Source organism: Dendrobates tinctorius, unplaced genomic scaffold, assembly GCF_039654945.1.
Source record: "Dendrobates tinctorius isolate UK_male_01 unplaced genomic scaffold, ASM3965494v1 ptg000143l, whole genome shotgun sequence".
Classification (NCBI taxonomy): domain Eukaryota; kingdom Metazoa; phylum Chordata; class Amphibia; order Anura; family Dendrobatidae; genus Dendrobates; species Dendrobates tinctorius.
Window position 1 is genome coordinate 14,329,567 of NW_027361810.1, and position 25,430 is coordinate 14,354,996.

The 25,430-nt window shown below is 48.9% G+C and overlaps 2 protein-coding genes across 3 annotated transcripts in view; one reads left to right on the top strand and one right to left on the bottom strand.

The window, feature by feature from the left end:
• ZRANB3 (zinc finger RANBP2-type containing 3) overlaps positions 1 to 25,430 on the bottom strand; it is a 247,059-nt gene that overhangs the window by 58,628 nt on the left and 163,001 nt on the right. For both annotated transcript variants that reach the window (XM_073545539.1, XM_073545540.1), the window contains exon 12: positions 23,846 to 23,995. In XM_073545539.1, coding sequence (XP_073401640.1) covers positions 23,846 to 23,995 — 150 coding nt within the window. The remainder of the gene's footprint in view (positions 1 to 23,845; positions 23,996 to 25,430) is intronic.
• Positions 2,033 to 4,305, top strand: LOC141049090 (uncharacterized). The gene is made up of 3 exons (XM_073545235.1): positions 2,033 to 2,610; positions 2,809 to 2,965; positions 3,080 to 4,305. Exons 1-3 carry the CDS (start codon positions 2,496 to 2,498, stop codon positions 3,924 to 3,926), a joined length of 1,119 nt encoding a protein of 372 aa, XP_073401336.1. The 5' UTR covers positions 2,033 to 2,495; the 3' UTR covers positions 3,927 to 4,305.

Here is a 25,430-nt window from a genome sequence, read left to right on the forward strand (position 1 = left end):
GTACAAAAGTGCAGCAGCAGCGGCGGCGGCCAATACAAGTGCAGCAGCAGCGGCGGCGGCCAATACAAGTGCAGCAACAGCCACGGCCAAAACAAGTGCAGCGGCCAATACAAGTGCAGCAGCAGCGGCCAATACAAGTGCAGCAGCAGCGGCCAATACAAGCGGCCAATACAAGTGCAGCAGCAGCGGCCAATACAAGTGCAGCAGCAGCGGCCAATACAAGTGCAGCAGCAGCGGCCAATACAAGTGCAGCAGCAGCGGCCAATACAAGTGCAGCAGCAGCGGCCAATACAAGTGCAGCAGCAGCGGCCAATACAAGTGCAGCAGCAGCGGCCAATACAAGTGCAGCAGCAGCGGCCAATACAAGTGCAGCGAAGTAATAACACAGTGATGATATCAGAGCAGGAAAGCTTCCAGGCGACATAATGCAGTAGTAATGGGGGACAAGGAATCATCTGGACTTCCCATCAGTCTCCAAATTAAAGAGCTCTACAGGCCTCATATGGCTGATAACAGAGAGTAAGAGTCAGACCAGACGGTGTGGCCGGGCTCCAGCCAGATTTTGTTTCACAATTGTGCAGCCATTGGCTCGCTACAGGGGGATGAGCATCAGCCGCGCTGCCTCCTCACCGTTTGTCCATACCAGAAGAGTTTGCACTCATCTTCAAACACACGCTGATACATTATCGGTGCCAGGTTAAGGTTACGGTCGGACGGCATGGTGGTGGCAGTATGTTTGAAGTTCTGCATACTGCAGTGGAACAAAGACTCGTGTGGCGATTGGCCGTGTCCGAGGGCAGGTTTTTGCCCGCGCCATCACTTGCCCTACTCTTCCAAGGTGATATAACGAGCTCTGATAATATAACAAGTCAATCGATGCTCATGACGGCCCTGTTACACAGCTCATACAGACTGTATGGGGACGAACGGTTCCCATACAGCTCTTCTATTGTCGGCAGCACGTAAGTAAGTGCTGCAGACCACGATGAGCGCGTAAACGATCCCATTAACCGACAGTAACGTGTTTCGCTCCTTCTTCTGACGGCTGATAATTGGAATTGAGTCTTTATATCCTCCTATATAAAGCGGCGTTACATATCTCAGTTTTGCATCGTTTGTCCAGTTGCATTGTGGCACTGATCACGCATTACTAGGAGAAGCCTCGGATACGTCGTTAGGCCTCTTTCACACATCAGGTTTTCGCTGTCAGGCGCGAGCCGGCTCTTTTGACAAAAACCGGATCCAGCGAAATGCAATGACGGATCCGGTTTCCCCCCCATTGACTTGCATTTGCGCCAGATCGCGCCGGATGGCCATGCGTTTCGTCCGGTTTTCGCCGGATCCGGCAATGTGTCGCAATCCGGCGTCTGGAAAAAACGGCAACTGTAACGTTTTTTGTCTCCGGCGAAACAGCCGGACCCGCCGGATCCGGCGCTTCCGGCTTTTTCACACAATGAAAGTCTATGAGCGCCACAATGCGCCGGATCCGGCTTTTTGGGTCTGAGCATGCTCAGTAGCTCTGCCCACAGCACACATATATAAAAGCATGACAGTGGGACCCACAGCCACACCCAACATGCCACCCAAGACAGGAACCAGGCGCAGGAGAAGGCAGGAGACCACTGCAGCACCATCAGCACCACCACCACCCCAAATGGAGCAGCAAAGGGAACATGCTGATCAATGGGAGGGGAGTCCACCAGCAGATGAGAGACGGTAATTATCAAATCCCCCATTCCTCAAAACTAGGGCCATGGAATATCAAGATATTCATTGGCCCTTTGTTTCTCTTTATTCAACAGCCGCCCAAGAGATGCAGCAGCAGCACTGGCAGCACTGGCAGCAGCAGCACCACCCACAGGAGTGGAGTCTGGCCAGCAGGAGGACACCACATCTTCTTCTGGGAGCCCTCCCTCGCATCGTCAGCGTTTGATGGTAAGTTTTTATTTCAAAAATCCATCATCTCTGTAATATATGTCTATTCATTGCCTTTTATTTCAAAACAGGAATCACAAGCTGAAGAGGAGCTCCCAGAAGAAGGAGGAAGGGGTGGACAGACACCTGGAGTGGGCTCACAATTGGTAAGTTTTTTTCATCAAACGCAGAAACACAACATCACACTACACACAACACATAGAAAACAATGTACCGCAGACATCACACAGCAAACAAATATGCCAACATCCAAACACATAAATTTTTTTCTTTTCTTCTCTAGTCTTCCCAATCTGGTGCTCGGCCAAGAGGTCCTCGCAGTGCCTCCCAGGGTCGTCGGCGACAGCAACGCGGCGGTCACCAGTGTGTAAGTATAATATTTTAGTTACATTTTGGTACACTTTTTATTTCATGTCTTAAAGTGTGGTGACTAATTTTGCTATTTTTATCTTTTACTTTAACAGCCTTCACAGCGTGCTTCCGACTCTGACGGTGAGGATGGAGGAATAGATGTCGACCACCTCATCGATCTCGTCAGAGAAAGGGAGCCGCTATGGAATATGGCTGACCGCCGCCATGCTGACCTGATCGTTACCCGACGACTCTGGGAGGAAATCTGTTTGCTCCTTGTGGACCGCTGGGAGGACCTCGATGCTCGGGCCCAGATTAAAGAGCGTAAGTATATACAGTACCGGTTGCTTGATGTAAACCAGTGTTTCCCGAACTCCAGTCCTCGTGGTCCCCACGGATCATGTGTTCAGGATTTCTATTTACTATGGAAATCCTGAAAACATGACCCCTGTGGACCATGAGGACTGGAGTTTGGGAAACACTGATGTTGTATACTAACCACTTTGTCCTTTCTCGTTTCAGGGGAGAGAATTGTGAAGCGGTGGCGGTCTGTGAGGGATCGTTTCAAGAAGGAGTTCAATAAAGAGATGCGGGCCCCGAGTGGATCTGGAGGACGCAGGAGCAAGTACAAGTACGCACGAGCCCTGTCGTTCCTCCGGGATACAATGGTCACCAGAAGGTAAATATTACACACCACATGTAAAAAAAAAAAATGTTTAGATGTAAAAAAAAATTTCAGCCAGGGCCATACCATGTCAGTATTTTAATTGTTTTTTTTCTCTTTATTCCACAGCACGGTGAGCAGCACTCGGGAGCCTGCACGATTGGACCCTTCTGAGGTGATCCCTGAGGAGACCGGCACCGAGGGACACTTCGACCGCCCCGGTACATCTGCACCTTCCCACACATTAGACCCATCTGTCCCATCCACCAGCGCAGGAGCATCGTGGCCGACAACATTACATGAAGCTGCTGGTGAGGAGATCGCTTTCCCTTTACCCCACCCTTCTGCCCCTGCCACCTCTAGTACACCTGCGGGTACTGGGCGGCAGCGGCAGAGGGGTCAGGAAAAGACTTATGCGCCAGAGTTCTTGCATCTGAATGCATCTTTCCAGAACTGTCTAAAAGTCTTGTCAGAGCAAATCTCCACAGGCTTTCAGCAGATCAACTCCAGCATTCTGGAGGTGAAGACACTTCTGCAAACCATGCATTCAGAAGCAAGATCTTCGCCAAACCACACCTTTTTCAGGTCTGTTGTGGAGCGCATGGAAACGCTCTCTCCTAGCCAGCAGATGCATGTTATGCATTCGTGCCACGGTGCTCTCCAGCACGTTACCTCCCAACGTCCTCCTCCCACCCCAGTAGTTCCTCCACCTGCACCCCCTCCAGCCACTTTCCCTCCTCCCCCTCCTATTACATACCAGCCACCTCCCCAGTACCAGCAACCTCCCCAGTACCAGCAACCTCCCCATTACCAGACATCTCCCCACTTCCAGCAACCTGCCCCGTACCAAACTCCTTCCCCGTACCAAACTCCTTCCCCATACCACTTTCCATCAACATCATCTGCTCCTACAGTCCCTGCCCAACCCTCCACTCCACCACCTCTTCTGCCTCCCACATGTCCACCCATTCTCTAGCTTTTTCCACACCTTCACCTCTAACTGTTCCTTCCCCACCACGATCCCAGTCCTCTCTCCACACTCCCAGTGTCGAAGTGTCCCGCAGCCCCTCCAGCAGTATTTCCACCCCACACTACACAAATTTATAATGTGTGTGTATTTTAATAAAAATGACCAGTTTTATGGTTTCAAACCTTTATTAAAAAAGTTTATTTAAATTTAAAAACAGTTTACTAAAAAAAAATAATTTTTCAATAAAAGTTTCATTATTGTTTTACACTGGTTGTCTGTCATTTCTTTCTGCGGCGAAATATGTTAAAAAAAAGGTTAAATACAGGGTATTTAAAAGGTAAAAAGGTATTCAAAACCAGGTATATAACTGTGGGTAAATTTTAGCTTTTTGCCACAGTTGTGTTCCTGGTTGTGTTTGAAGCAAAGTATTTCACCTAGAAAAGTTGTGTTTATTGTTGGTGATTTCCTAACAATGTACACAACTTTTGTTACAAGGTGAAATACTTTGCATAAAACACAACCAGGTACACACCTGTGGCCTAAAGGTAAAAATAGTAAGACCATGACAGGATAGCCAACTTTGGTTGGCAAAGGTATATACTGTTGGTACAGAAGGTACACAAGTTTGGTTAAGGGCACACATCTTTCACACACTGTCATCCTGCCAGTGTACTCTGCCTTGAGGTGACAAAGTATTGTGCAAAATTGTCCCTCATTACTGAAACCGTCACAGAACTTCTAGTGGTAATGTCATGGTAATCTTGCAAGGTGGTTTCTTCAGCGGTGTCCTCAATGGAAATGGGTTCCTTGCAGATAAAATTGTGGAGTACCACGCAAGCTTTGATCACCTCGTCCACAGTTTCAGTCTTGAGGTTGATCGCAGTCAATAGGACCCGCCATTTGGCTGTCAGAATACCAAAGGTACATTCAACCATTCTTCTTGCTCTTGTGAGGCGGTAATTAAAAATGCGTTTTGTTCTTGACAATCCTCTGCTACCGTACGGTTTCAAAAGGTGTTCTGACAGCTGGAAGGCTTCATCCCCTACACAGACAAATGGCATAGGTGGACCAGATGTTTGGGCGGCGGTCTAGGGGGTGGGAACTGGAAGGTGTTTCCATACAGTTTACGCCCCATGGCAGACAGTTTGAAAACTTGAGAGTCATTGGAGCGGCCATAGGCCCCAATATCAACAGCAATAAATTTGTATTCCGCGTCAGCGATGGCCATGAGGACAATTGAAAAATATTTCTTGTAATTGAAATATTCCGATCCCGATCCGGCTGGCTTTACAATATGGATATGTTTCCCGTCCACAGCGCCCAAGCAGTTCGGAAACTGACATATCTGTTGAAACTTTTCAGAAATTTCAATCCACCTCTCTGTTGTGGGCTCTGGTAAAAACTCTTCAGCTAAGGAGTCCCACAGTGCACGGCATGTGTACTTCACTATTCCAGATATGGTGGAAATCCCGAGTCTGTACTGGAAATGCAGTGACGAAAGGGATTCTCCAGTTGCAAGAAATCTGTGGGGAATTAAAAAACAATCAATTAGTTTAAAATCACAGCATTACATACCAAAACTCAGCTATAACACTTGGAGATGCAAACTACCACCAACAAGATTGCAGTGAAAGTGTGCTCTGATGCGATCATATCCAATAAATGTGGCTTACCTTAAAGTCACCATCAGACGCTCTGCGGGGTGAAACGGAGAAGCGGCAATAGGTGTCCGATTTTCTTATGAGGTGTGCAATGCGCTCCACCAAGTAATCAAAATTCTCCATTTTCATCCGAACATATCCAAAAAATTTCTCTGGGTTTCGTCGAAGGTCCATGCAGAGTGTAGAATAGACCCCACGCGTCATTCTCTTGGCTGTGATGGGGTGGATCCACAAACGTCGTCTACGATGCCTGATGCGCTGCTGTCTCGCTCTCTCCTTCTCCAGAACAATCACCCTCAAACGATTCGCCTCCGCTGTAAAATCCACCAAGTTCTTCAAAATATTTCCAATCACAACATCCATCTTCGCCAGTCACTTGCTCTTCTCTCCAACCTGCACTTTCTCCTCTACAACCTGTCAAAGAAGGGCTGTAGGAACACGGTATATATAGTTTTTCAGTAGCCAATCCCGTTCGGAAGGCCATAAGGGGCGTTTTTAAAAACCGGATCCGGCGTAATCCGTTGAAAAACGGATCGAAAACCGGATGAGACGGATCCGGTTTTGGCTGTCATGCGCAAGACGGATCCGGCAGAAAACCGGATCCGTCACATCCGGTTTTACAAAACATTTGCCGGATCCGGCGCGACGCCGGAACGCGCCTGACGGCGAAAACCTGATGTGTGAAAGTAGCCTTAGTGGCACATCCCACCTCTAGGAGACCTCTAGAAGGAATGGACGCAGTTCACAAGACTTGATTAGAGGGAAAAATGCAACATGGCGACTCCACACTTGAGCAGAGCGGAGACCCCTTCCTTCTAGTTATAGGCAATCCCTTCATTTGCTGAGCTGGAACATCCCCTTTAAGGTCCTGGTGTGATACAACATTCATAAATCTCATAGATAAAATGCAAACGGCGAAACCCACAAAACACGAGCGATGGCAGTATCCGCTCCCTGCAGTCTTACGCAAGTCCTTCCTGCCATCTCAGCACACCGGTCATACAGGAGCGCTAGATTTAGTAGGGATATGTTCCTCCCCATGACTCAGGAGCCCCTGCAGCAAGCGCAGCGCTGGGCCGGAATACACAAGACATAGACAAGGATGGACGAATTTTAATTGAATGGCAGCAGCTAGTGTCAGTCAGCTGCTGCAAAGGCAAATAAGATCATGGGGTGCGTCAGGAGGGGGACAGCCGAACAGATCACTAGTCGGACCACCATGTACATATTGTGCGCAGTTCTAGTCATTGTTATTCCATGTGGAGTCCCCCCAAGCTGACGTACTGAGACTTAGCATTGCTGCCTGGGGAAAAAAGGCATGCAAATTATCTCTCCAAGAGGAAAAATCTGGCTCTCCAGTGTCACCTATTAAAGGTGGCCACTGTAGGGGGGGAGCGTGGCCTGCTGCACATGGAGACAGAAGCATAGTAGAACTTCTCCGGTGCATACTGACCCCATAAAGCGGCACACAGATACGTACAGCAACGGCTCCAGACCCGAGGGACGGCGGAAAGTAGTGGGAGTGTGGGGCCATGAAGGACCTTCGCAGCAGCAGAGGAAGGGGCAGGAAAAGCCCCCTTAAGCTCACCCAGTTTTATCCGGCGGCGGAGAGTGAGCAAAATGGCGCCGGGAAGCTCAGACGCGGCATGGACACACAGCGCTCATCCGCCCTACGTTCAAGGGGAGAGGTAGGAGAATCTCCACGGAGGCATGCGGAGGGGGAAAATAAGGGGAGCAGCCTACCCGATAATAGAAAGGAGGATCAAGGTGGGGTTGACTCTGGAACCTCCGCGGCGCAGAGGGATGGAAGTGGCGGGGAGGACTCAGAAATCCAGCCCCAGGCATCCCCTCATGGAAGAGGCCTAAGGGCCTCAAGCGGCTCTGCTGGAGAACCACTAAATGAGCACACTATGAGACAACTTATGTCTGAAATAATGTCTACCTTTAAAAAAGATATGCAAAACATGCTCAGATCTATGCAAAAAGACATTAATGCTTTGGAAGAACGCACGTCTCACATAGAAGATAAGATGGCGGAGTTAACCGCTGCGCACAATGAAGTGGTGGACACAGTGGTATCCACAGATGAAGAGGTAGATGCATTAAAACTGAAAATAGCAGATATGGAAGACAGATCTCGCCGTAACAACATCCGATTGAGGGGCATTGCAGAAACGGTGAAGACTGAAGACCTCAAAGAATTTCTTACTGATTATTTCTCATGTCTGTTGCTGGAAACCTCACAGCTCGATTTGATTATGGATAGGGCACATAGATTGCCCAAACCAAACCGTCTCGCAACCACAATACCGAGAGATGTTATAGTAAGAATCCACTTCTTTCACATAAAAGAGAAGGTGATGGAAGCTGCTCGAAGTCCGCCATCTCTGCCCGATCGCTTTAAAGACATAATTATATTTGCGGATTTGTCAGCTTTCACTCTAGCACGCAGGAGAACATTTTCATCATGCACGGGGACCCTAAGAGAACACAATATCCCATACAAGTGGGGGTTCCCAGTGAAGTTGGTAATAACGAAAAATGGGCGCAAGCATGTGGCGAACAACTTGGAGCAAGCTTTACGCCTTTGTAAAGAATGGAATCTCCCTCTCAAGGATGGGGAGGTTCAAGGGAAAAATACAACACCACAACCAATCTTGGAGGAATGGTCTCAAGCGTGAGCAGCATGCAACAAGGAACTGGCTTAGTTTCCTGGAACAGGAAACGTAAATCCGGAGGAGGTTCTCTGTTGGCTGATATTTTTTAGGGGAGCTTTTATGGCTTCGTTCTTTTCGGTTATACAAATTGAGAGCAGTAAAACCCGCTGGGGTAGGACTGTCCGGGTCTGAGAAGCCGGGGGTCAGTTATGGCAGGACCCCATCACTCACGGCTATAGGGACTGGGACATGGATCATTCATCAGGATCTTCGGAACTCTGGTTTTTGGATTTGTTTTTGTTTTTGTTTTATTCCTTTCTTCATACGGAGATTTTTCATACAGCCTTTTTGATTTTTTATTGCTTACCATATTTTATGGTTTTTTGCGCTGTTTTTCTCCGAATTTGGTACTTTTTCTGGCACTGGTCCAAGTTCGGGACTTATGTCAGGGCCCAGGCCGTATGTGGTCTATTAAGCTTTTGCTGGGTTCCCGATACCTTTGACAGGCAGCCTGTAAGGGCTCTCTGTATGTGTGCCTTAGAGGGCATAGTAGTTAGTTTGAATGTTATTTGTGTTTACTGTTTTTCGCATTCACAGTGGCAGCACTTTACAGTCGGATCTTCAGGGGTGGGGAAAAGGGGTGAGAAGCAATTTGAATATGTGGGCGCCAGTGCCCAGGATAAGTATGAGTTTGTATGTTTCATGGCATGTTTGGTAAACCTACACAGGGGAGAATATCCCACCAGTATACCTTATACACAGCAGCGGCACTTAGCATTTTTAGTCACACTCATAGATGGTGATTAAGTTTTTATCTGTAAATGCCAAAGGTTTAAATTCCCCTTACAAGAGGTCAATATTATGGAAGGAGGCGCTGAGGACCAATGCAGACGTATTGTGTATACAGGAGACTCATTTAAACAGTGAAGATATGAGTAGATTAAAACATAAAAGATTCCCTCATGTGATTCTAGCACCGGCGAATAGGAAAAAAGGTGGGGTGTCGATTGCAATAAGGGACTCGGTGGCCTTTTCTCTAACTAACCAAATTATAGATTCTCATGGAAGATACATTATACTACAGTGTTTAATCAACAACATCCCATACACATTAGTAACCATATATGCCCCCAACACAGGACAATATACTCATATTAAGAAAATAGCAAAAGCTATTAAAGTCAAGAAAGGTTCTCTTATAGTAGTAGGGGATTTTAATGTAGCGTTGTGGCCCAACATGGATACTACAACTAGATCAAATAAACTCAACCCTAGTCCACTTGCCAAACTGTTACACATGCAAGAATTGTACGACATTTGGAGACTTAAAAACCCATCTACACGAGATTATACGTTTCTTTCTCACCCGCATAATACGTACACGAGAATTGATTTTTTTCTAGTTGATAAAACAATAATCCCTCGAGTATTAACCGCTAACATAGGTACTATAACTTGGAGCGACCATGCTCCTATCACATTAGGAATAGAAGAGAAGCATGTCACAGATAGATCCCCAATTTGGAGGCTCAATACTTATATCCTGAACCACCCCACTTATGCTTCACAAACGCAACAACCCATTCAAGACTATTTTACACAAAATGATAATGGAGAAGTATCGGATGCAACCCTATGGTGTGCACATAAGGCGGTCATGAGGGGGCATTTTATAAAGCAGGCTTCCCATTATAAAAAATCTACGCAAACTGCAGTATATGATATTCAAACCAAATTGGGAAGATTACATAGATTGCACAAAAGATCATACTCTCCCACAAGAGCGGCCGAAATTTCAGACCTTCATAAAAGGCTACATGAGCTTAATTTACACACATACGAGAAAGCCCTCAAAAAACTCAAAATGAAATATTATTGGCATGGAAATAAATCTGGGGAATTATTGGCTAAACAGGTGAAAATACGTGCTGCAAAATCCCGTATCCCATATTTAAACGGCCCCAATAAGGGAAAAATAATAGACCCTCAGAGAATTGCAAACGAATTTGCCAACTATTATGAATCCTTATACAATTTAAAAGGAGATAATCAAACCCACCAACCAAGTGATGAAGAAATAGGGAGATTCTTAGACTCAATAAGCTTACCCACGCTATCACCCATACAGATAGAAACATTATCTCAGGAACTCACAATATTGGAAATTCATAGAGCTATTGATATCTTGAAGCTACATAAGGCCCCAGGACCAGATGGCGTTCCAAAAAACTATTATATAAAATATAAAAATTTGATCTCTCCTTACTTGGTGAGAGTATTCAAAGAAGCCACCAAGAATGGTGCCTTTCCAGCAGAAATGCTGAAGGCTCATATTATCACCCTACCCAAACCAGGAAAGGATCCAAATACCCCGACAAACTTTCGACCAATTTCGCTTTTGAATACGGACGTCAAACTATTTGCTAAAGTACTATCCCTGAGACTTCTAGACATTCTTCCCAAGTTGATCCACTGGGATCAGGTTGGATTCGTCAAAAACAGGCAAACCAGTGATGGAACCAGACGCCTTATTGATTTAATTGCTGAGGTGGAGGGGAGCCGTGCGCCTTCTCTGCTCCTGTCATTGGATGCGGAGAAGGCGTTTGACAGAATCCATTGGGGATTTATGGAAAGGACGCTTAGATGTTTTGGATTCGGGGGACCCATTCTGTCTTCCATTATGGCATTATACTCTGGGCCTTTGGCCCAGGTGTATGCAATTGGTATCTGTCTCCTGGGTTTAATATCACAAACAGAACAAGGCAGGGGTGCCCCCTCTCCCCATTAATATTTGTCTTATTGATGGAACCATTTGCCCAGGCTATAAGAATGGAGAAAGAAATTTCTGGAATCAGAGTGGGCACTAAGGAAAATAAGATAGGACTATTTGCTGACGACGTTATATTATGTGTCACGAATCCTGAAGTCTCCCTGCCCCATATATTTAGACTTATTACCCAATTCGGAAAAGCTAGCTACTACAAAATTAATTTAAGTAAATGTTTAATTCTTGACATGGGTATCCCACAGGCTACAAAGCAGAAACTAATGGAACAATACCCTTTGACATGGAAGGCTGACTCAATTCCATACTTAGGGATTCAATTAACTTACCCAATTAAAAATCTGGGGAAAATAAATTACGCCCGTTTACTGCAGAATATCCATAAGGAGTTGAGGTCATTTTCTAAAGCAATGATATCCTGGTTGGGCCGGATTTCAGTGGTAAAAATGATGGTATTACCCCAAATATATTATTTTCGCAACTTGCCTCTCCAAATCCCACTTCACACCCTCCAAAGGCTCCAGTCCGCTTTAATGAACTACATATGGAACCATCGGAGAGCGAGTGTATCAGCGAAATTCTTGTTTTTGCCAATAAGACTTGGGGGGCTGGGATGCCCATGTGTACGAGCATATTATCGTGCTACGTTGTTAGATCAGTTAAGCTGTTGGTGGGATGAAAACTCTACAAAGGCTTGGGTAAAACTGGAAGCGCAGATAGTGGGGCATCCCTCTATGGCCTCGTATATGTGGCATCTTCGACTGGCCAAAAAGGAGCAATTGCCAAGACACCCCACGATACGAGCAGGCGCAAACACCTGGTTAATGCAGACGATAGGACAGAAATTACTCCCTACAAGAATACATAAGCTTCCTATGAATGTAGTGGGTAACTTGATCCAGAAATTGGATTTGGGAGACTGGATCTTGAAGGGACTACTTAAAGTTGGAGATATTATGAATAACTCGGATCTCAGACCGTTTGGTGATCTAGTTAGAATGTTTGGGATACATCAGAGGGATTTTTATAAATACCTCCAAATTAGACACCTATTAACAAGTATTAAAACAGAACAACAGGAATTGGTCTCACCATACGAAAACTTCTTTGAAGTCAACAAAGATACAAAAGGGGAAATATCAAGGGCGTATGGGGTCTTGAATGAGGTGGGCGGCCCGCACTCCCTACCATTTGTGGGGAAATGGGAAATTGATTTAAAAACACATTTTCGGGAAGAACAATGGGACTACTCTTTTCAAATACACAAAAAAATGTCCCACTGTATTAATCATTTGGAGATATCTAGAAAAATTCTGTACAGATGGTATTATACGCCAATGAGTTTACAGAAAATATATCCTCAATTATCAGACAAGTGCTGGAGGTGTAATAAACAGCCAGGCTCGTTGCTTCACGTCTGGTGGGAGTGTGGGTTGATTCAACCGGTCTGGACGGAGACACAACAATGCTTAAGCTCGATACTGGGCTATGGTGTGGAGTTGGGGCCCGAAACAGCCTTGTTGTCCATAGGCCTGGAAGACATGGACCATAACGATGCAATAATAACCGTACAGTTTTTGACTGTGGTGAGAGGGTGTATTGCGAGCAAATGGAAAACTTCGCAGGTTCCTACTGTTCAAGAAATAAGGGCCAAGATGCGACATAATTGTAGTATGGAAAAGATGATAGCAATCAGTAATAATAGAGGGTATAAAAGTTTGAAGTTACTTGGGGAAAATGGCTGGAGTACTCGGATTCCAGGCGAGATTAGGTCAAGGGGCATGCTGGAGCTCAGGCTGTCTGGTGTATAGGTGGAGGTTCAATGTTGCATAATGATTGTTAAATTTGGACACTGGAAACCAGAAAAGAGATAATTGCTTATTATTAAAGATAACCGACTGGATGCAATTGTTACTGCCCATAATCTGTATGTTTAATTTTTATTTTTATTGTTATACTTCAATAAAAATCATGGTTTAAAAAAAAAAGGTGGCCACTGTACAAGTCACTGTCAGCTCCGTAAAGGAAGCCTGCAAGCAGAGTAAGGGCAGAATAAGGCTGAGTACAACCACACAATTTAGTTGTGATCTGTGGCGATCGACTTTTTATCAGTATGCAAATGAGACTGCAAGTGCACAGGTGCATGTATCAGTGCACTTACAGTCCATGGAGACTCAACTTTCACTGGTGTCTGCGGCCTGATTGACAGAGGAGACACGGTCTCTGCTGCGTGACGTGATCTCTGCTCCCCGCTGAAGTCTCGCATGTGCGATACCCTTCCTTTGGTGAGTGCATGCGCAGTACAAGACTGAGGATTTGGGTAATGCACAGTAGCACTCTGCTCATGCGCCGGCCAGGAGAAGAGCGCCACTTGCAAGAATTTGGCTGCAAAGAGAAATGATGTCACACAGCAGAGACCATCTTCAAGCAGCGGAGAAAAGGAGCCATGGACTCCAAGTGCTCTGGTACACCCAGCAGAGCACTTCCAGTCTAATTTGCATATGGATAACAATGGCTAATTTCACCACAACAGATTGCAATGAAATAGGTTGTGTTGCAATTATTGCATATTGCCCTATAGTGCACCATCTCTGGTTTCCTGGTGAAAATATTACTGACAGGTTCTCTTTAAAGGGTTGTTTTCATGATTGGTCTTCAGGAGCACAACCAGGAGCAGGGCCATTCCTGCTGATTGACACTACAGACAGGCATCGTGGCCGAGCCACTGGCCCAAACTTTTCAATCTTACATGCTGAAAGCAGAAGTTGGTGGTCCCGCCAGCTGTGCTCCCTGCCTAGGAAATCAGCCACTGCTAATAGACTGCAGAGGTGGACGGAAACCTAGGCAACAAGCAATAAAACATAGAATTTAAAAATACCTCTATTCTTGACAATGGAAAAGATTTTTAATAAAGGGTAAACAACAAAGTTAATTGGAACTGACCATAATTAAATATTAAAAGGTTTGCTGCTTTCAGCCACCACTAGAGGGCGCTCAATGGTTTATTATTGAATTTGGTATGCAGAGAGCTCCCTCTAGTGGTGACTGTAGGAAGCAAGTATTTTAATTTTTTTTTTAACGATTTCTATCACGGGAATTAGGAGACAGCCAAAATCAGAAGACGCCTGAGGGTCAATACTTGTTCAGCCGAGCACCTGTGCTACTTCTAAATGGAAAAGGGGAGAAACAGTTGATAAGACATTTCAGGCGCTACTTGTCTATACACACATAGCTAACAGAGTAGTACAGCCCGGCGGATCCTTGTTTCCACCATTATTTTAGCTGACAAAGGAGAAAATAGTGGAGCTATAGGATCGCCCACACAGTGCATTAAGGACATTTATGGTAAAGAAGCCATAAAATGCAATATACAATTACTTGAGGGTATATAAGGACCTCCCTACCTCAATAATAGAAATCCCGCATAATAATGAGGCCGACAGCATAGATTTATATGATGTATGGAATTATAAGGAGAGAATTACAAGTCTGCGTCGGGATAATAACGGCACGGCTCTAACGACCTCCACGGGAAGTGAGGGTAAATACATTATAATTGATCATAATAGGCGCAGCGTTGGGGCCGCCCCGCAGTCCTACAAGAGCTGGAGCTGCGCGACACTGTGCGATCGCAGAACATTAGCATGGCTTTGTCGTTAGGTCTTCATTAGTGGAGAAGAAGCGGCTTTCCCATTAGGAGCGCTGATGGCGTCTCTTATACAAGACATCACCATATGATCGGTGGGGATCTAACCCCAGTGATGTCCACAACTAAGGGGTCACGGCACATCTCACTACTGCTTCCTGCATATTCCAGGGGTAAGAAAACTTAAAATAAGGGACGCTAAACCGGACAGTTGTGCACCCATCAATCTTATAACAATGGCGTGTCCTAGAGATAAGCCATCACTACACAAAAGGAGAAGCAGGAAGAGAGAGAAGGGAGTGCGGAAGGAAAGGAAGGAGGATGGAAGGGAAGGAGGGAGGATGGAAGGGAAGGAGGGAGGATGGAAGGGAAGGAGGGAGGATGGAAGGGAAGGAGGAAGAAAAAAAAAAAGGAGGAAGGAAGGGAAGGAGGGGAAAAAAGAAGAAGAGAGAGGGGAGAGAAGGAAGAAATGAAATGCAGAGGGAGACAAAAAGTGAGGAAAGGGTGAAGGAAGGGAGGGAGGGAGAACGAAAGGGGAAGGAGAGGAAGCAAGAAAGGAACGAAGAAAGAAAGGGAGGGCGAAATGAAAGAAAATACAAAGTGAAGGGAGGAAGAAATGAAACAAGGGATGGAAATAGGAAGTAATAAAGTTACATAGGAAGGGAGGAACAGAGGGATTAAGGAAGAAAGGAAGGCGGATGGGTGGGCAGGAAAAAAGGAAGGAAGAAAAGAAAGGAAGAAAGTAAAGGAAAGAATGAAGGAAAGGAATAAGGAAAGGAAGAGAGGGAAGTAAGAGAGGGAATGAAGGAAGGAGAGAAGGAAGAAAGGGAGGGAAGAGAAAGGAGGGATGAAGAGAATGTTGGAGGGAGCATGAAAGGTTGGAAGGGGAAAGGGAAGAGGGGGAAAGGATGGGAGGTTAAGGTAATGGGTTAGGGAAAAGTGGAAAGAAGGATGGAAGAGAGGGATGGGTGGGGGTTACAAAGAATGGGTGGGGGTTACAAAGAATGGGTGGGGGAGGATGGGAGGGATAAATCATATATTCACAGACCTGCATTACCCAGTTTTCTACATGTCAATCTGCAGAAATTTGTCATTTATTTTCACATTGTGAGAGCGACACATCACATTCATTTGCAGGAAACGGCAAATTCAAAAGTTTCACTGAAACTGGTTGACATTATGTGTCCAGTGATTCTGAAGGTATTCGTAACGGCCACTGCAAGATACACCGCTGGGTGCCGGATACGTGGGATACACCGCTGGGTGCCGGATACACCGCTGGGTGCCAGATACCTGGGATACACCGCTGGGTGCCGGATACACTGCTGGGTGCCGGATACGTGGGATACTCCGCTGGGTGCCGGATACCTGGGATACACTGCTGGGTGCCGGATACACCGCTGGGTGCCAGATACCTGGGATACACCGCTGGGTGACGGATACCTGGGATACACTGCTGGGTGCCAGATACGTGGGATACACCGCTGGGTGCCAGATACGTGGGATACACCGCTGGGTGCCGGATACGTGGGATACACCGCTGGGTGCCGGATACGTGGGATACACCGTTGTGTGCCGAATACGTGGGATACACCGCTGGGTGCCAGATACCTGGGATACACCGCTGGGTGCCGGATACCTGGGATACACTGCTGGGTGCCAGATACACCGCTGGGTGCCGGATACGTGGGATACACTGCTGGATGCCGGATACACCGCTGGGTGCCAGATACCTGGGATACACCGCTGGGTGCCGGATACCTGGGATACACCGCTGGGTGCCGGATACACCGCTGGGTGCCGGATACCTGGGATACACCGCTGGGTGACGGATACCTGGGATACACTGCTGGGTGACGGATACACCGCTGGGTGCCGGATACCTGGGATACACTGCTGGGTGCCGGATACACCGCTGGGTGCCGGATACGTGGGATACACTGCTGGGTGACGGATACACCGCTGGGTGCCAGATACCTGGGATACACCTCTGGGTGCCGGATAGCTTGGATACACTGCTGGGTGCCAGATACACCGCTGGGTGCCGGATACGTGGGATACACTGCTGGGTGCCAGATACCTGGGATACACCGCTGGGTGACGGATACCTGGGATACACTGCTGGGTGCCAGATACACCGCTGGGTGCCGGATATGTGGGATACACTGCTGGGTGCCAGATACCTGGGATACACCGCTGGGTGCCGGATACCTGGGATACACTGCTGGGTGCCAGATACACCGCTGGGTGCCGGATACGTGGGATACACTGCTGGGTGCCAGATACCTGGGATACACCGCTGGGTGATGGATACCTGGGATACACTGCTGGGTGCCGGATACCTGGGATACACCGCTGGGTGATGGATACCTGGGATACACTGCTGGGTGCCGGATACCTGGGATACACTGCTGGGTGCCGGATACACCACTGGGTGCCAGATACCTGGGATACACCGCTGGGTGATGGATACCTGGGATACACCGCTGGGTGCCAGATACGTGGGATACACCGCTGGGTGCCGGATACCTGGGATACACCGCTGGGTGCCGGATACCTGGGATACACCGCTGGGTGCCGGATACACCGCTGGGTGCCGGATACGTGGGATACACTGCTGGGTGCCGGATACACCGCTGGGTGCCAGATACCTGGGATACACCGCTGGGTGATGGATACCTGGGATACACTGCTGGGTGCCGGATACCTGGGATACACCGCTGGGTGATGGATACCTGGGATACACTGCTGGGTGCCGGATACCTGGGATACACTGCTGGGTGCCGGATACACCGCTGGGTGCCAGATACCTGGGATACACCGCTGGGTGATGGATACCTGGGATACACTGCTGGGTGCCGGATACCTGGGATACACTGCTGGGTGCCGGATACACCGCTGGGTGCCAGATACCTGGGATACACCGCTGGGTGATGGATACCTGGGATACACTGCTGGGTGCCGGATACCTGGGATACACTGCTGGGTGCCGGATACACCGCTGGGTGCCAGATACCTGGGATACACCGCTGGGTGATGGATACCTGGGATACACTGCTGGGTGCCGGATACCTGGGATACACTGCTGGGTGCCGGATACACCGCTGGGTGCCAGATACCTGGGATACACCGCTGGGTGATGGATACCTGGGATACACTGCTGGGTGCCGGATACCTGGGATACACCGCTGGGTGATGGATACCTGGGATACACCGCTGGGTGCCAGATACCTGGGATACACCGCTGGGTGCCGGATACCTGGGATACACCGCTGGGTGCCGGATACCTGGGATACACCGCTGGGTGCCGGATACCTGGGATACACCGCTGGGTGCCGGATACCTGGGATACACCGCTGGGTGCCGGATACCTGGGATACACCGCTGGGTGCCGGATACCTGGGATACACCGCTGGGTGCCGGATACCTGGGATACACCGCTGGGTGCCGGATACCTGGGATACACCGCTGGGTGCCGGATACCTGGGATACACCGCTGGGTGCCGGATACCTGGGATACACCGCTGGGTGCCGGATACCTGGGATACACCGCTGGGTGCCGGATACCTGGGATACACTGCTGGGTGCCGGATACACCGCTGGGTGCCGGATACCTGGGATACACCGCTGGGTGACGGATACCTGGGATACACTGCTGGGTGACGGATACACCGCTGGGTGCCAGATACGTGGGATACACCGCTGGGTGCCGGATACGTAGGATACACCGCTGCGTGCCGGATACGTGGGATACACTGCTGGGTGACGGATACACCGCTGGGTGCCAGATACCTGGGATACACCTCTGGGTGCCGGATAGCTTGGATACACTGCTGGGTGCCAGATACACCGCTGGGTGCCGGATACGTGGGATACACTGCTGGGTGCCAGATACCTGGGATACACCGCTGGGTGACGGATACCTGGGATACACTGCTGGGTGCCAGATACACCGCTGGGTGCCGGATATGTGGGATACACTGCTGGGTGCCAGATACCTGGGATACACCGCTGGGTGCCGGATACCTGGGATACACCGCTGGGTGCCGGATACCTGGGATACACTGCTGGGTGCCAGATACACCGCTGGGTGCCGGATACGTGGGATACACTGCTGGGTGCCAGATACCTGGGATACACCGCTGGGTGATGGATACCTGGGATACACTGCTGGGTGCCGGATACCTGGGATACACCGCTGGGTGATGGATACCTGGGATACACTGCTGGGTGCCGGATACCTGGGATACACTGCTGGGTGCCGGATACACCACTGGGTGCCAGATACCTGGGATACACCGCTGGGTGATGGATACCTGGGATACACCGCTGGGTGCCAGATACGTGGGATACACCGCTGGGTGCCGGATACCTGGGATACACCGCTGGGTGCCGGATACCTGGGATACACCGCTGGGTGCCGGATACACCGCTGGGTGCCGGATACGTGGGATACACTGCTGGGTGCCGGATACACCGCTGGGTGCCAGATACCTGGGATACACCGCTGGGTGATGGATACCTGGGATACACTGCTGGGTGCCGGATACCTGGGATACACCGCTGGGTGATGGATACCTGGGATACACTGCTGGGTGCCGGATACCTGGGATACACTGCTGGGTGCCGGATACACCGCTGGGTGCCAGATACCTGGGATACACCGCTGGGTGATGGATACCTGGGATACACTGCTGGGTGCCGGATACCTGGGATACACTGCTGGGTGCCGGATACCTGGGATACACTGCTGGGTGCCGGATACCTGGGATACACTGCTGGGTGCCGGATACACCGCTGGGTGCCAGATACCTGGGATACACCGCTGGGTGATGGATACCTGGGATACACTGCTGGGTGCCGGATACCTGGGATACACTGCTGGGTGCCGGATACACCGCTGGGTGCCAGATACCTGGGATACACCGCTGGGTGATGGATACCTGGGATACACTGCTGGGTGCCGGATACCTGGGATACACTGCTGGGTGCCGGATACACCGCTGGGTGCCAGATACCTGGGATACACCGCTGGGTGCCGGATACCTGGGATACACCGCTGGGTGCCGGATACCTGGGATACACCGCTGGGTGCCGGATACCTGGGATACACCGCTGGGTGCCGGATACCTGGGATACACCGCTGGGTGCCGGATACCTGGGATACACCGCTGGGTGCCGGATACACCGCTGGGTGCCGGATACGTGGGATACACTGCTGGGTGCCGGATACACCGCTGGGTGCCAGATACCTGGGATACACCGCTGGGTGATGGATACCTGGGATACACTGCTGGGTGCCGGATACCTGGGATACACCGCTGGGTGATGGATACCTGGGATACACTGCTGGGTGCCGGATACCTGGGATACACTGCTGGGTGCCGGATACACCGCTGGGTGCCGGATACCTGGGATACACCGCTGGGTGCCGGATACCTGGGATACACCGCTGGGTGCCGGATACCTGGGATACACCGCTGGGTGCCGGATACCTGGGATACACCGCTGGGTGCCGGATACCTGGGATACACCGCTGGGTGCCGGATACCTGGGATACACCGCTGGGTGCCGGATACCTGGGATACACCGCTGGGTGCCGGATACCTGGGATACACCGCTGGGTGCCGGATACCTGGGATACACCGCTGGGTGCCGGATACCTGGGATACACCGCTGGGTGCCGGATACCTGGGATACACCGCTGGGTGCCGGATACCTGGGATACACCGCTGGGTGCCGGATACCTGGGATACACCGCTGGGTGCCGGATACCTGGGATACACCGCTGGGTGCCGGATACCTGGGATACACCGCTGGGTGCCGGATACCTGGGATACACCGCTGGGTGCCGGATACCTGGGATACACCGCTGGGTGCCGGATACCTGGGATACACCGCTGGGTGCCGGATACCTGGGATACACCGCTGGGTGCCGGATACCTGGGATACACCGCTGGGTGCCGGATACCTGGGATACACCGCTGGGTGCCGGATACCTGGGATACACCGCTGGGTGCCGGATACCTGGGATACACCGCTGGGTGCCGGATACCTGGGATACACCGCTGGGTGCGGGATACAATGCTGGGTGCGGGATACACCGCTGGGTGCTGGATATACCTGGCTTTGTAAGTGTAATTTGAAAATCTGCCATCAAATTGTCAGATCCAGATAATCCTAATTTGACATCCATTACTTAAGTAAATACAAAGCAAAGATGGGGGTGTGTGATAAACGCTGAAGGGTCCTGACTGGGGCCTCATTTTCCAGGTGTCAAACTGATGGCTCTGCTATGGCATGGATATCAAGTGAACAGTCAGCTCTAAATAAATTCTAATCAGATGCGAGCTATTAAAAAAAAAATTGTGCTGCATAGCAAAGTGGATCATCAGAAGTGTCTCCATCCAGCACTTACATGAGAGGAGAGAATGAATGAATCAGCGCCGTGTGTCGGGGAAAAAAAATGACCTTCACAAACAAAGGCACTTTCCTCCAGTTGACAGAGTGAGGTCTGGCTTCAAAGAGCCCAGAACAGATGATTACGAGGGATTTCATCCTCACAATGGTCTATTTTCCACAGGCCAGAAAGCGAGTGTTGCCATAGAAAGGCAGAGGCGCATTACACCAAAGATCACCAAACGGCTTTCTTCAGAATTGGCAGGAGAAACAAAGCAAAATGAGAGTTCAGCTCTTGATGCGCGTACAATTGTGGCTCCTCTAGTGCTGGCAGATGTGGATTCTCTAAGCCTGAATAGGTTTGGCACGGACCAGAGCTCGGTGCAGAGCAGGAGTCGTCTTGTTAAATTATACCTGTCCTTTCGCACAAAACCTGTAAGAAACATGGTCTTGCTGCCCTTATTTCCAAGCAACAAAATAAAACTGTTTTTTGCAGCAGATTAGTATTACCAGAATTCTGCCAGCACCACATGTGCTGGAAACGTCATTCTTCACTTTCTAGCATGCGTTGATCCTGCCTTTCTCCAATAGTTGCATGCCCTGAAGTGAAGCCCACCTCTCTGTGACGTCTGAAATCTCACAGATAGAAAAGTTAAGCAAAAAAAATAAAGACCCGCCCCTTCCTGTAGAGATAAAGAACCTATTGTCAAAACATCCTCACTTCCTGTAGAAAGACCAGCCCCCTTCTTCGAGCAGAGACCAGCCCCCTATTTCCAGCAGAGACCGGCCCACTACTTCCAGCAGAGATCGGCCCCCTACTTCCAGCAGAGATCGGCCCCCTACTTCCAGCAGAGATCGGCCCCCTACTTCCAGCAGAGATCGGCCCCCTACTTCCAGCAGAGATCGGCCACCTACTTCCTACAAAGACTGGCCCCCTACTTCCAGCAGAGACTGGCCCCCTACTTCCAGCAGAGACTGGCCCCCTACTTCCAGCAGAGACTGGCCCCCTACTTCCAGCAGAGACTAGCCCCCTACTTCCTGCAGAGATCGGCCCCCTACTTCCTGCAGAGATCGGCCCCCTACTTCCTGCAGAGACTGGCCCCCTACTTCCAGCACAAAGACCTGCACCCAACTTCCTGTAGACAGAAACCAGCATCTATTTCCTGTAGAGAGACAAGGACCCGCCCTCACTTTCTGTAGAGACACAAAAAAGCATCCCCACTTCCTGTAGAGAGACAATGCCAGCCGTCACTTCCAGTAGAAAGGCAAAGACCTGCCCCCACTTCCTGCAGTGAGGAAAAGACCCGCCCCCACTTCCTGTAGAGAGGCAAAGACCCGCCCCACTTCCTGTAAAGAGGCAAAGACCCGCCCCCACTTCCTGTAGAGAGACAAAGACCTGCCCCCACTTCCTGTAGAGAGGCAAAGACGCGCCCCCACTTCCTGTAGAGAGGCAAAGACCCGCCCCTATTTCTTATAGAGGCAAAGACCCGCCCCCACTTCCTGTAATTCATCACGGTGTTTCTGATGCTAATGCCGGATTACACAGGACAACAGGCAGTGGATAACAAGTTACACATAACAGAAACCGAGTTGCAGGCACATTGGAGCAATTTTGGAGGCATGGAGCACATTATTTATAAATAAATTGCATCACAATATCTAACAAATAAGATGACGTTGTCTGAAGCTACAGCAACTATTTAAACCCCACAAGTAGGTATGGACGTTCCCAGTCATATTCCCAGGTCACCATGCCCATAGCAGTCACTGTATAGTGTCAGCAGTGTGGCCAGGTTCAGAGGCGAGGGTTACCACCAGCACAACACACTGTACATTGCGGAAGCGTACTCCACTCGGTCACATCCAGAGACAAGAGCTGAAAAACAGGGACCAGGAGAACAATCCTGATGAAAAACTGTTAAACTGGACTAAGATGGAGGTCGGGAATTAGAATCAAAGACGCAAGGAACGAGAACTATAAGTGCCTTTTGTAATAAAAGAGATTTCATTCAACCCAACCCGTACCCCAAAACACCACGCTAGCGCCTTCCCTCGTTCATCTACCTTTAGAAAAAGAAGAGATAACGAGTTGAACGAAAGACGGGGAAAAATTTCTAAAAATTCATAAACTTTCTTGGTCACCAAAAAAAATCAATCTACTGTAGTGGGAAGGAAGAAAGGTATGCGGCTGCAGATTAACTGTGTCTGCGAGACTGCATGAGGAAGCAGCTTGTGGGTCAGGTCCGAGAGGAAAATAAAAAAAAAACAAATATAAAAACATAGGAGCATGCATTTCCTTAATCTCAACATCATTAACTAAGGCTACTGTCAGACTTGTGTTAAGAGGCGCAGCGCCGCCGCTAAGCTCTGCCCCCAGCAGAGGAGCTGATCGGAGGAGGCACGGCCGGGGGCGAAGCTTAGCGGTGGCCCTGCGCTGCACCTCCTAATGCAAGTCTGAAAGTAGCCTAAGGGCAAAACACACCGACATCCATATTTTCCATTTCCCCAGTCTTCACATTCTCGTATGCCCACTGTTGTCTCGAAAAGATAAAACAAGGGAGACACAAAGCGCAATAGGGTCTTATCTTAACTGTTATTACGTCTTGGAAATCTATTATTTGGGCAGCGCGGACTGGAATCCACATCTTCTCCGCAGTGTATTGCACTGTTGTCTCGAGGCGCATGATAGAGTCTCCTAAAAAATGGTGCCTGCTATACGTATCATTGCCGTCTTGGAAAGCACACTGTGAAATAAAACAGAATTTTGCGTTTCTTACGTGAGTGAAGAGCTGGTCTTTCATGTCATCCAGTTCTTCGCTAGGAGACCATGATTTGGCAAAGCTCAAGAAGTCCCATTTTTCCTTGTCATCTACTTCGGCCTGAATCTTTTCCTTCTTGCCGTTTAGCGTGCTGCCGGTGACTTTTGCCTGGCGCAAAAAAATAAATAAGCAATACAGGTTATGTCTCTTCCAACCAGTAGGGTGGATGAATGTAGATGGACGCAGAATAGACAGTCGATGCTCCGCTCACATCCGCGTCACAGGCTTAGCATGGATTACGTTACACCTGACACGCAGCGCTATATTTCCTGGTAAGATGCTGGAAAAAACCCAACGGACTCCATTGTAAGTTACTGGGGTCTTTTGGACGCCGCCGGTGCCTGTCATGTGATAGATCTGACCGTCCAAAAACAGAAAAAAATGGAAATTACAAACCAGGTGTTACTCATTATTCCACCCGGGGATCGGTGGACCCAACTTATATTTTTTTCCTGCTTTTCAACAGTGAATGGACCCCCACCCCTCGATTACAGCAGAGCTCCATTTTTTGCAATAATGGGTGGGGAATGGCAACTGCTGGACCCCCCAATCAATGCCGAAAATGGGGCTTTGAAATGTCCTGCTGGAGTCGACCACTGCATCATTCATTATCTATGGGACCACAGAAGAAATAAAAAAGGAAATAAAAAATAAAAAATTTGGACCCCCCCCCCCACGCCAGATGATTGACAGTGGGGACAACATGTAGATATATGGTGGGCTCAGTAGTTGTGTAAGAGCGGAGGACTACGTTCGCCTTATGAAAGCAGCCACAAATACAAGCCTGGGTTAGATAACATGAGCTAAAATACGGGGCCGCGGCCGGGCGCTGAAAAGCGGATTGTGCTCAGTGACCCGTGTAAACGACACGCGGCCAACAGACAGCAGCCAGGTCTGGGGCATCTTGTATGACAATCAACATGTAATTAAACCCTGGGACGGAAGAAATTTACTGCAATCATTTCACTGGTAGTGTGAAATCTTATGGTAATAAACTCTGATTCGTGAGCGTTAACGCGAGGCTCGGTGTTTTGGACGTTGTGTGCACCACAGTCTCCAATGCAGATAATGGAGACTAATCTACTAAATTAAAGAAAAATGCCTTTTTGGGTTTACCATCACTTGGGAAGGGTAAACAACAAAGTAAGTAATTTGTCAACTAAAATGCCAATGATGATGGATGACACAAGCCCCACCCCTTGGACTCATAAGGGCTGCATCAAGTGACATCTCTTGTCTATTTTCTTTAAATCATTTTTTTTTTTTTTCTTTACAGTGGGAACATGACTGTAGTGGTAGATGGATCATAATACACAAAGCTCTGTCCTGAACTGTGGGTCCCTTTAAATAGTGCCTTAATAAATATATATTGTATGTGGCATATAGATTCTAAACTGTGTTCCAAATTATTATGCAAAAAGAGTTTCGGAGTGATAAGGTTAGAATTTTTTTGTTTGTCATTTACACTCATTGCTGGTGATGTGTGTCAGGGCTCTTTATATCACTGAAAGCAATTGCAGATACCTGTGCACATTAGTTTGGC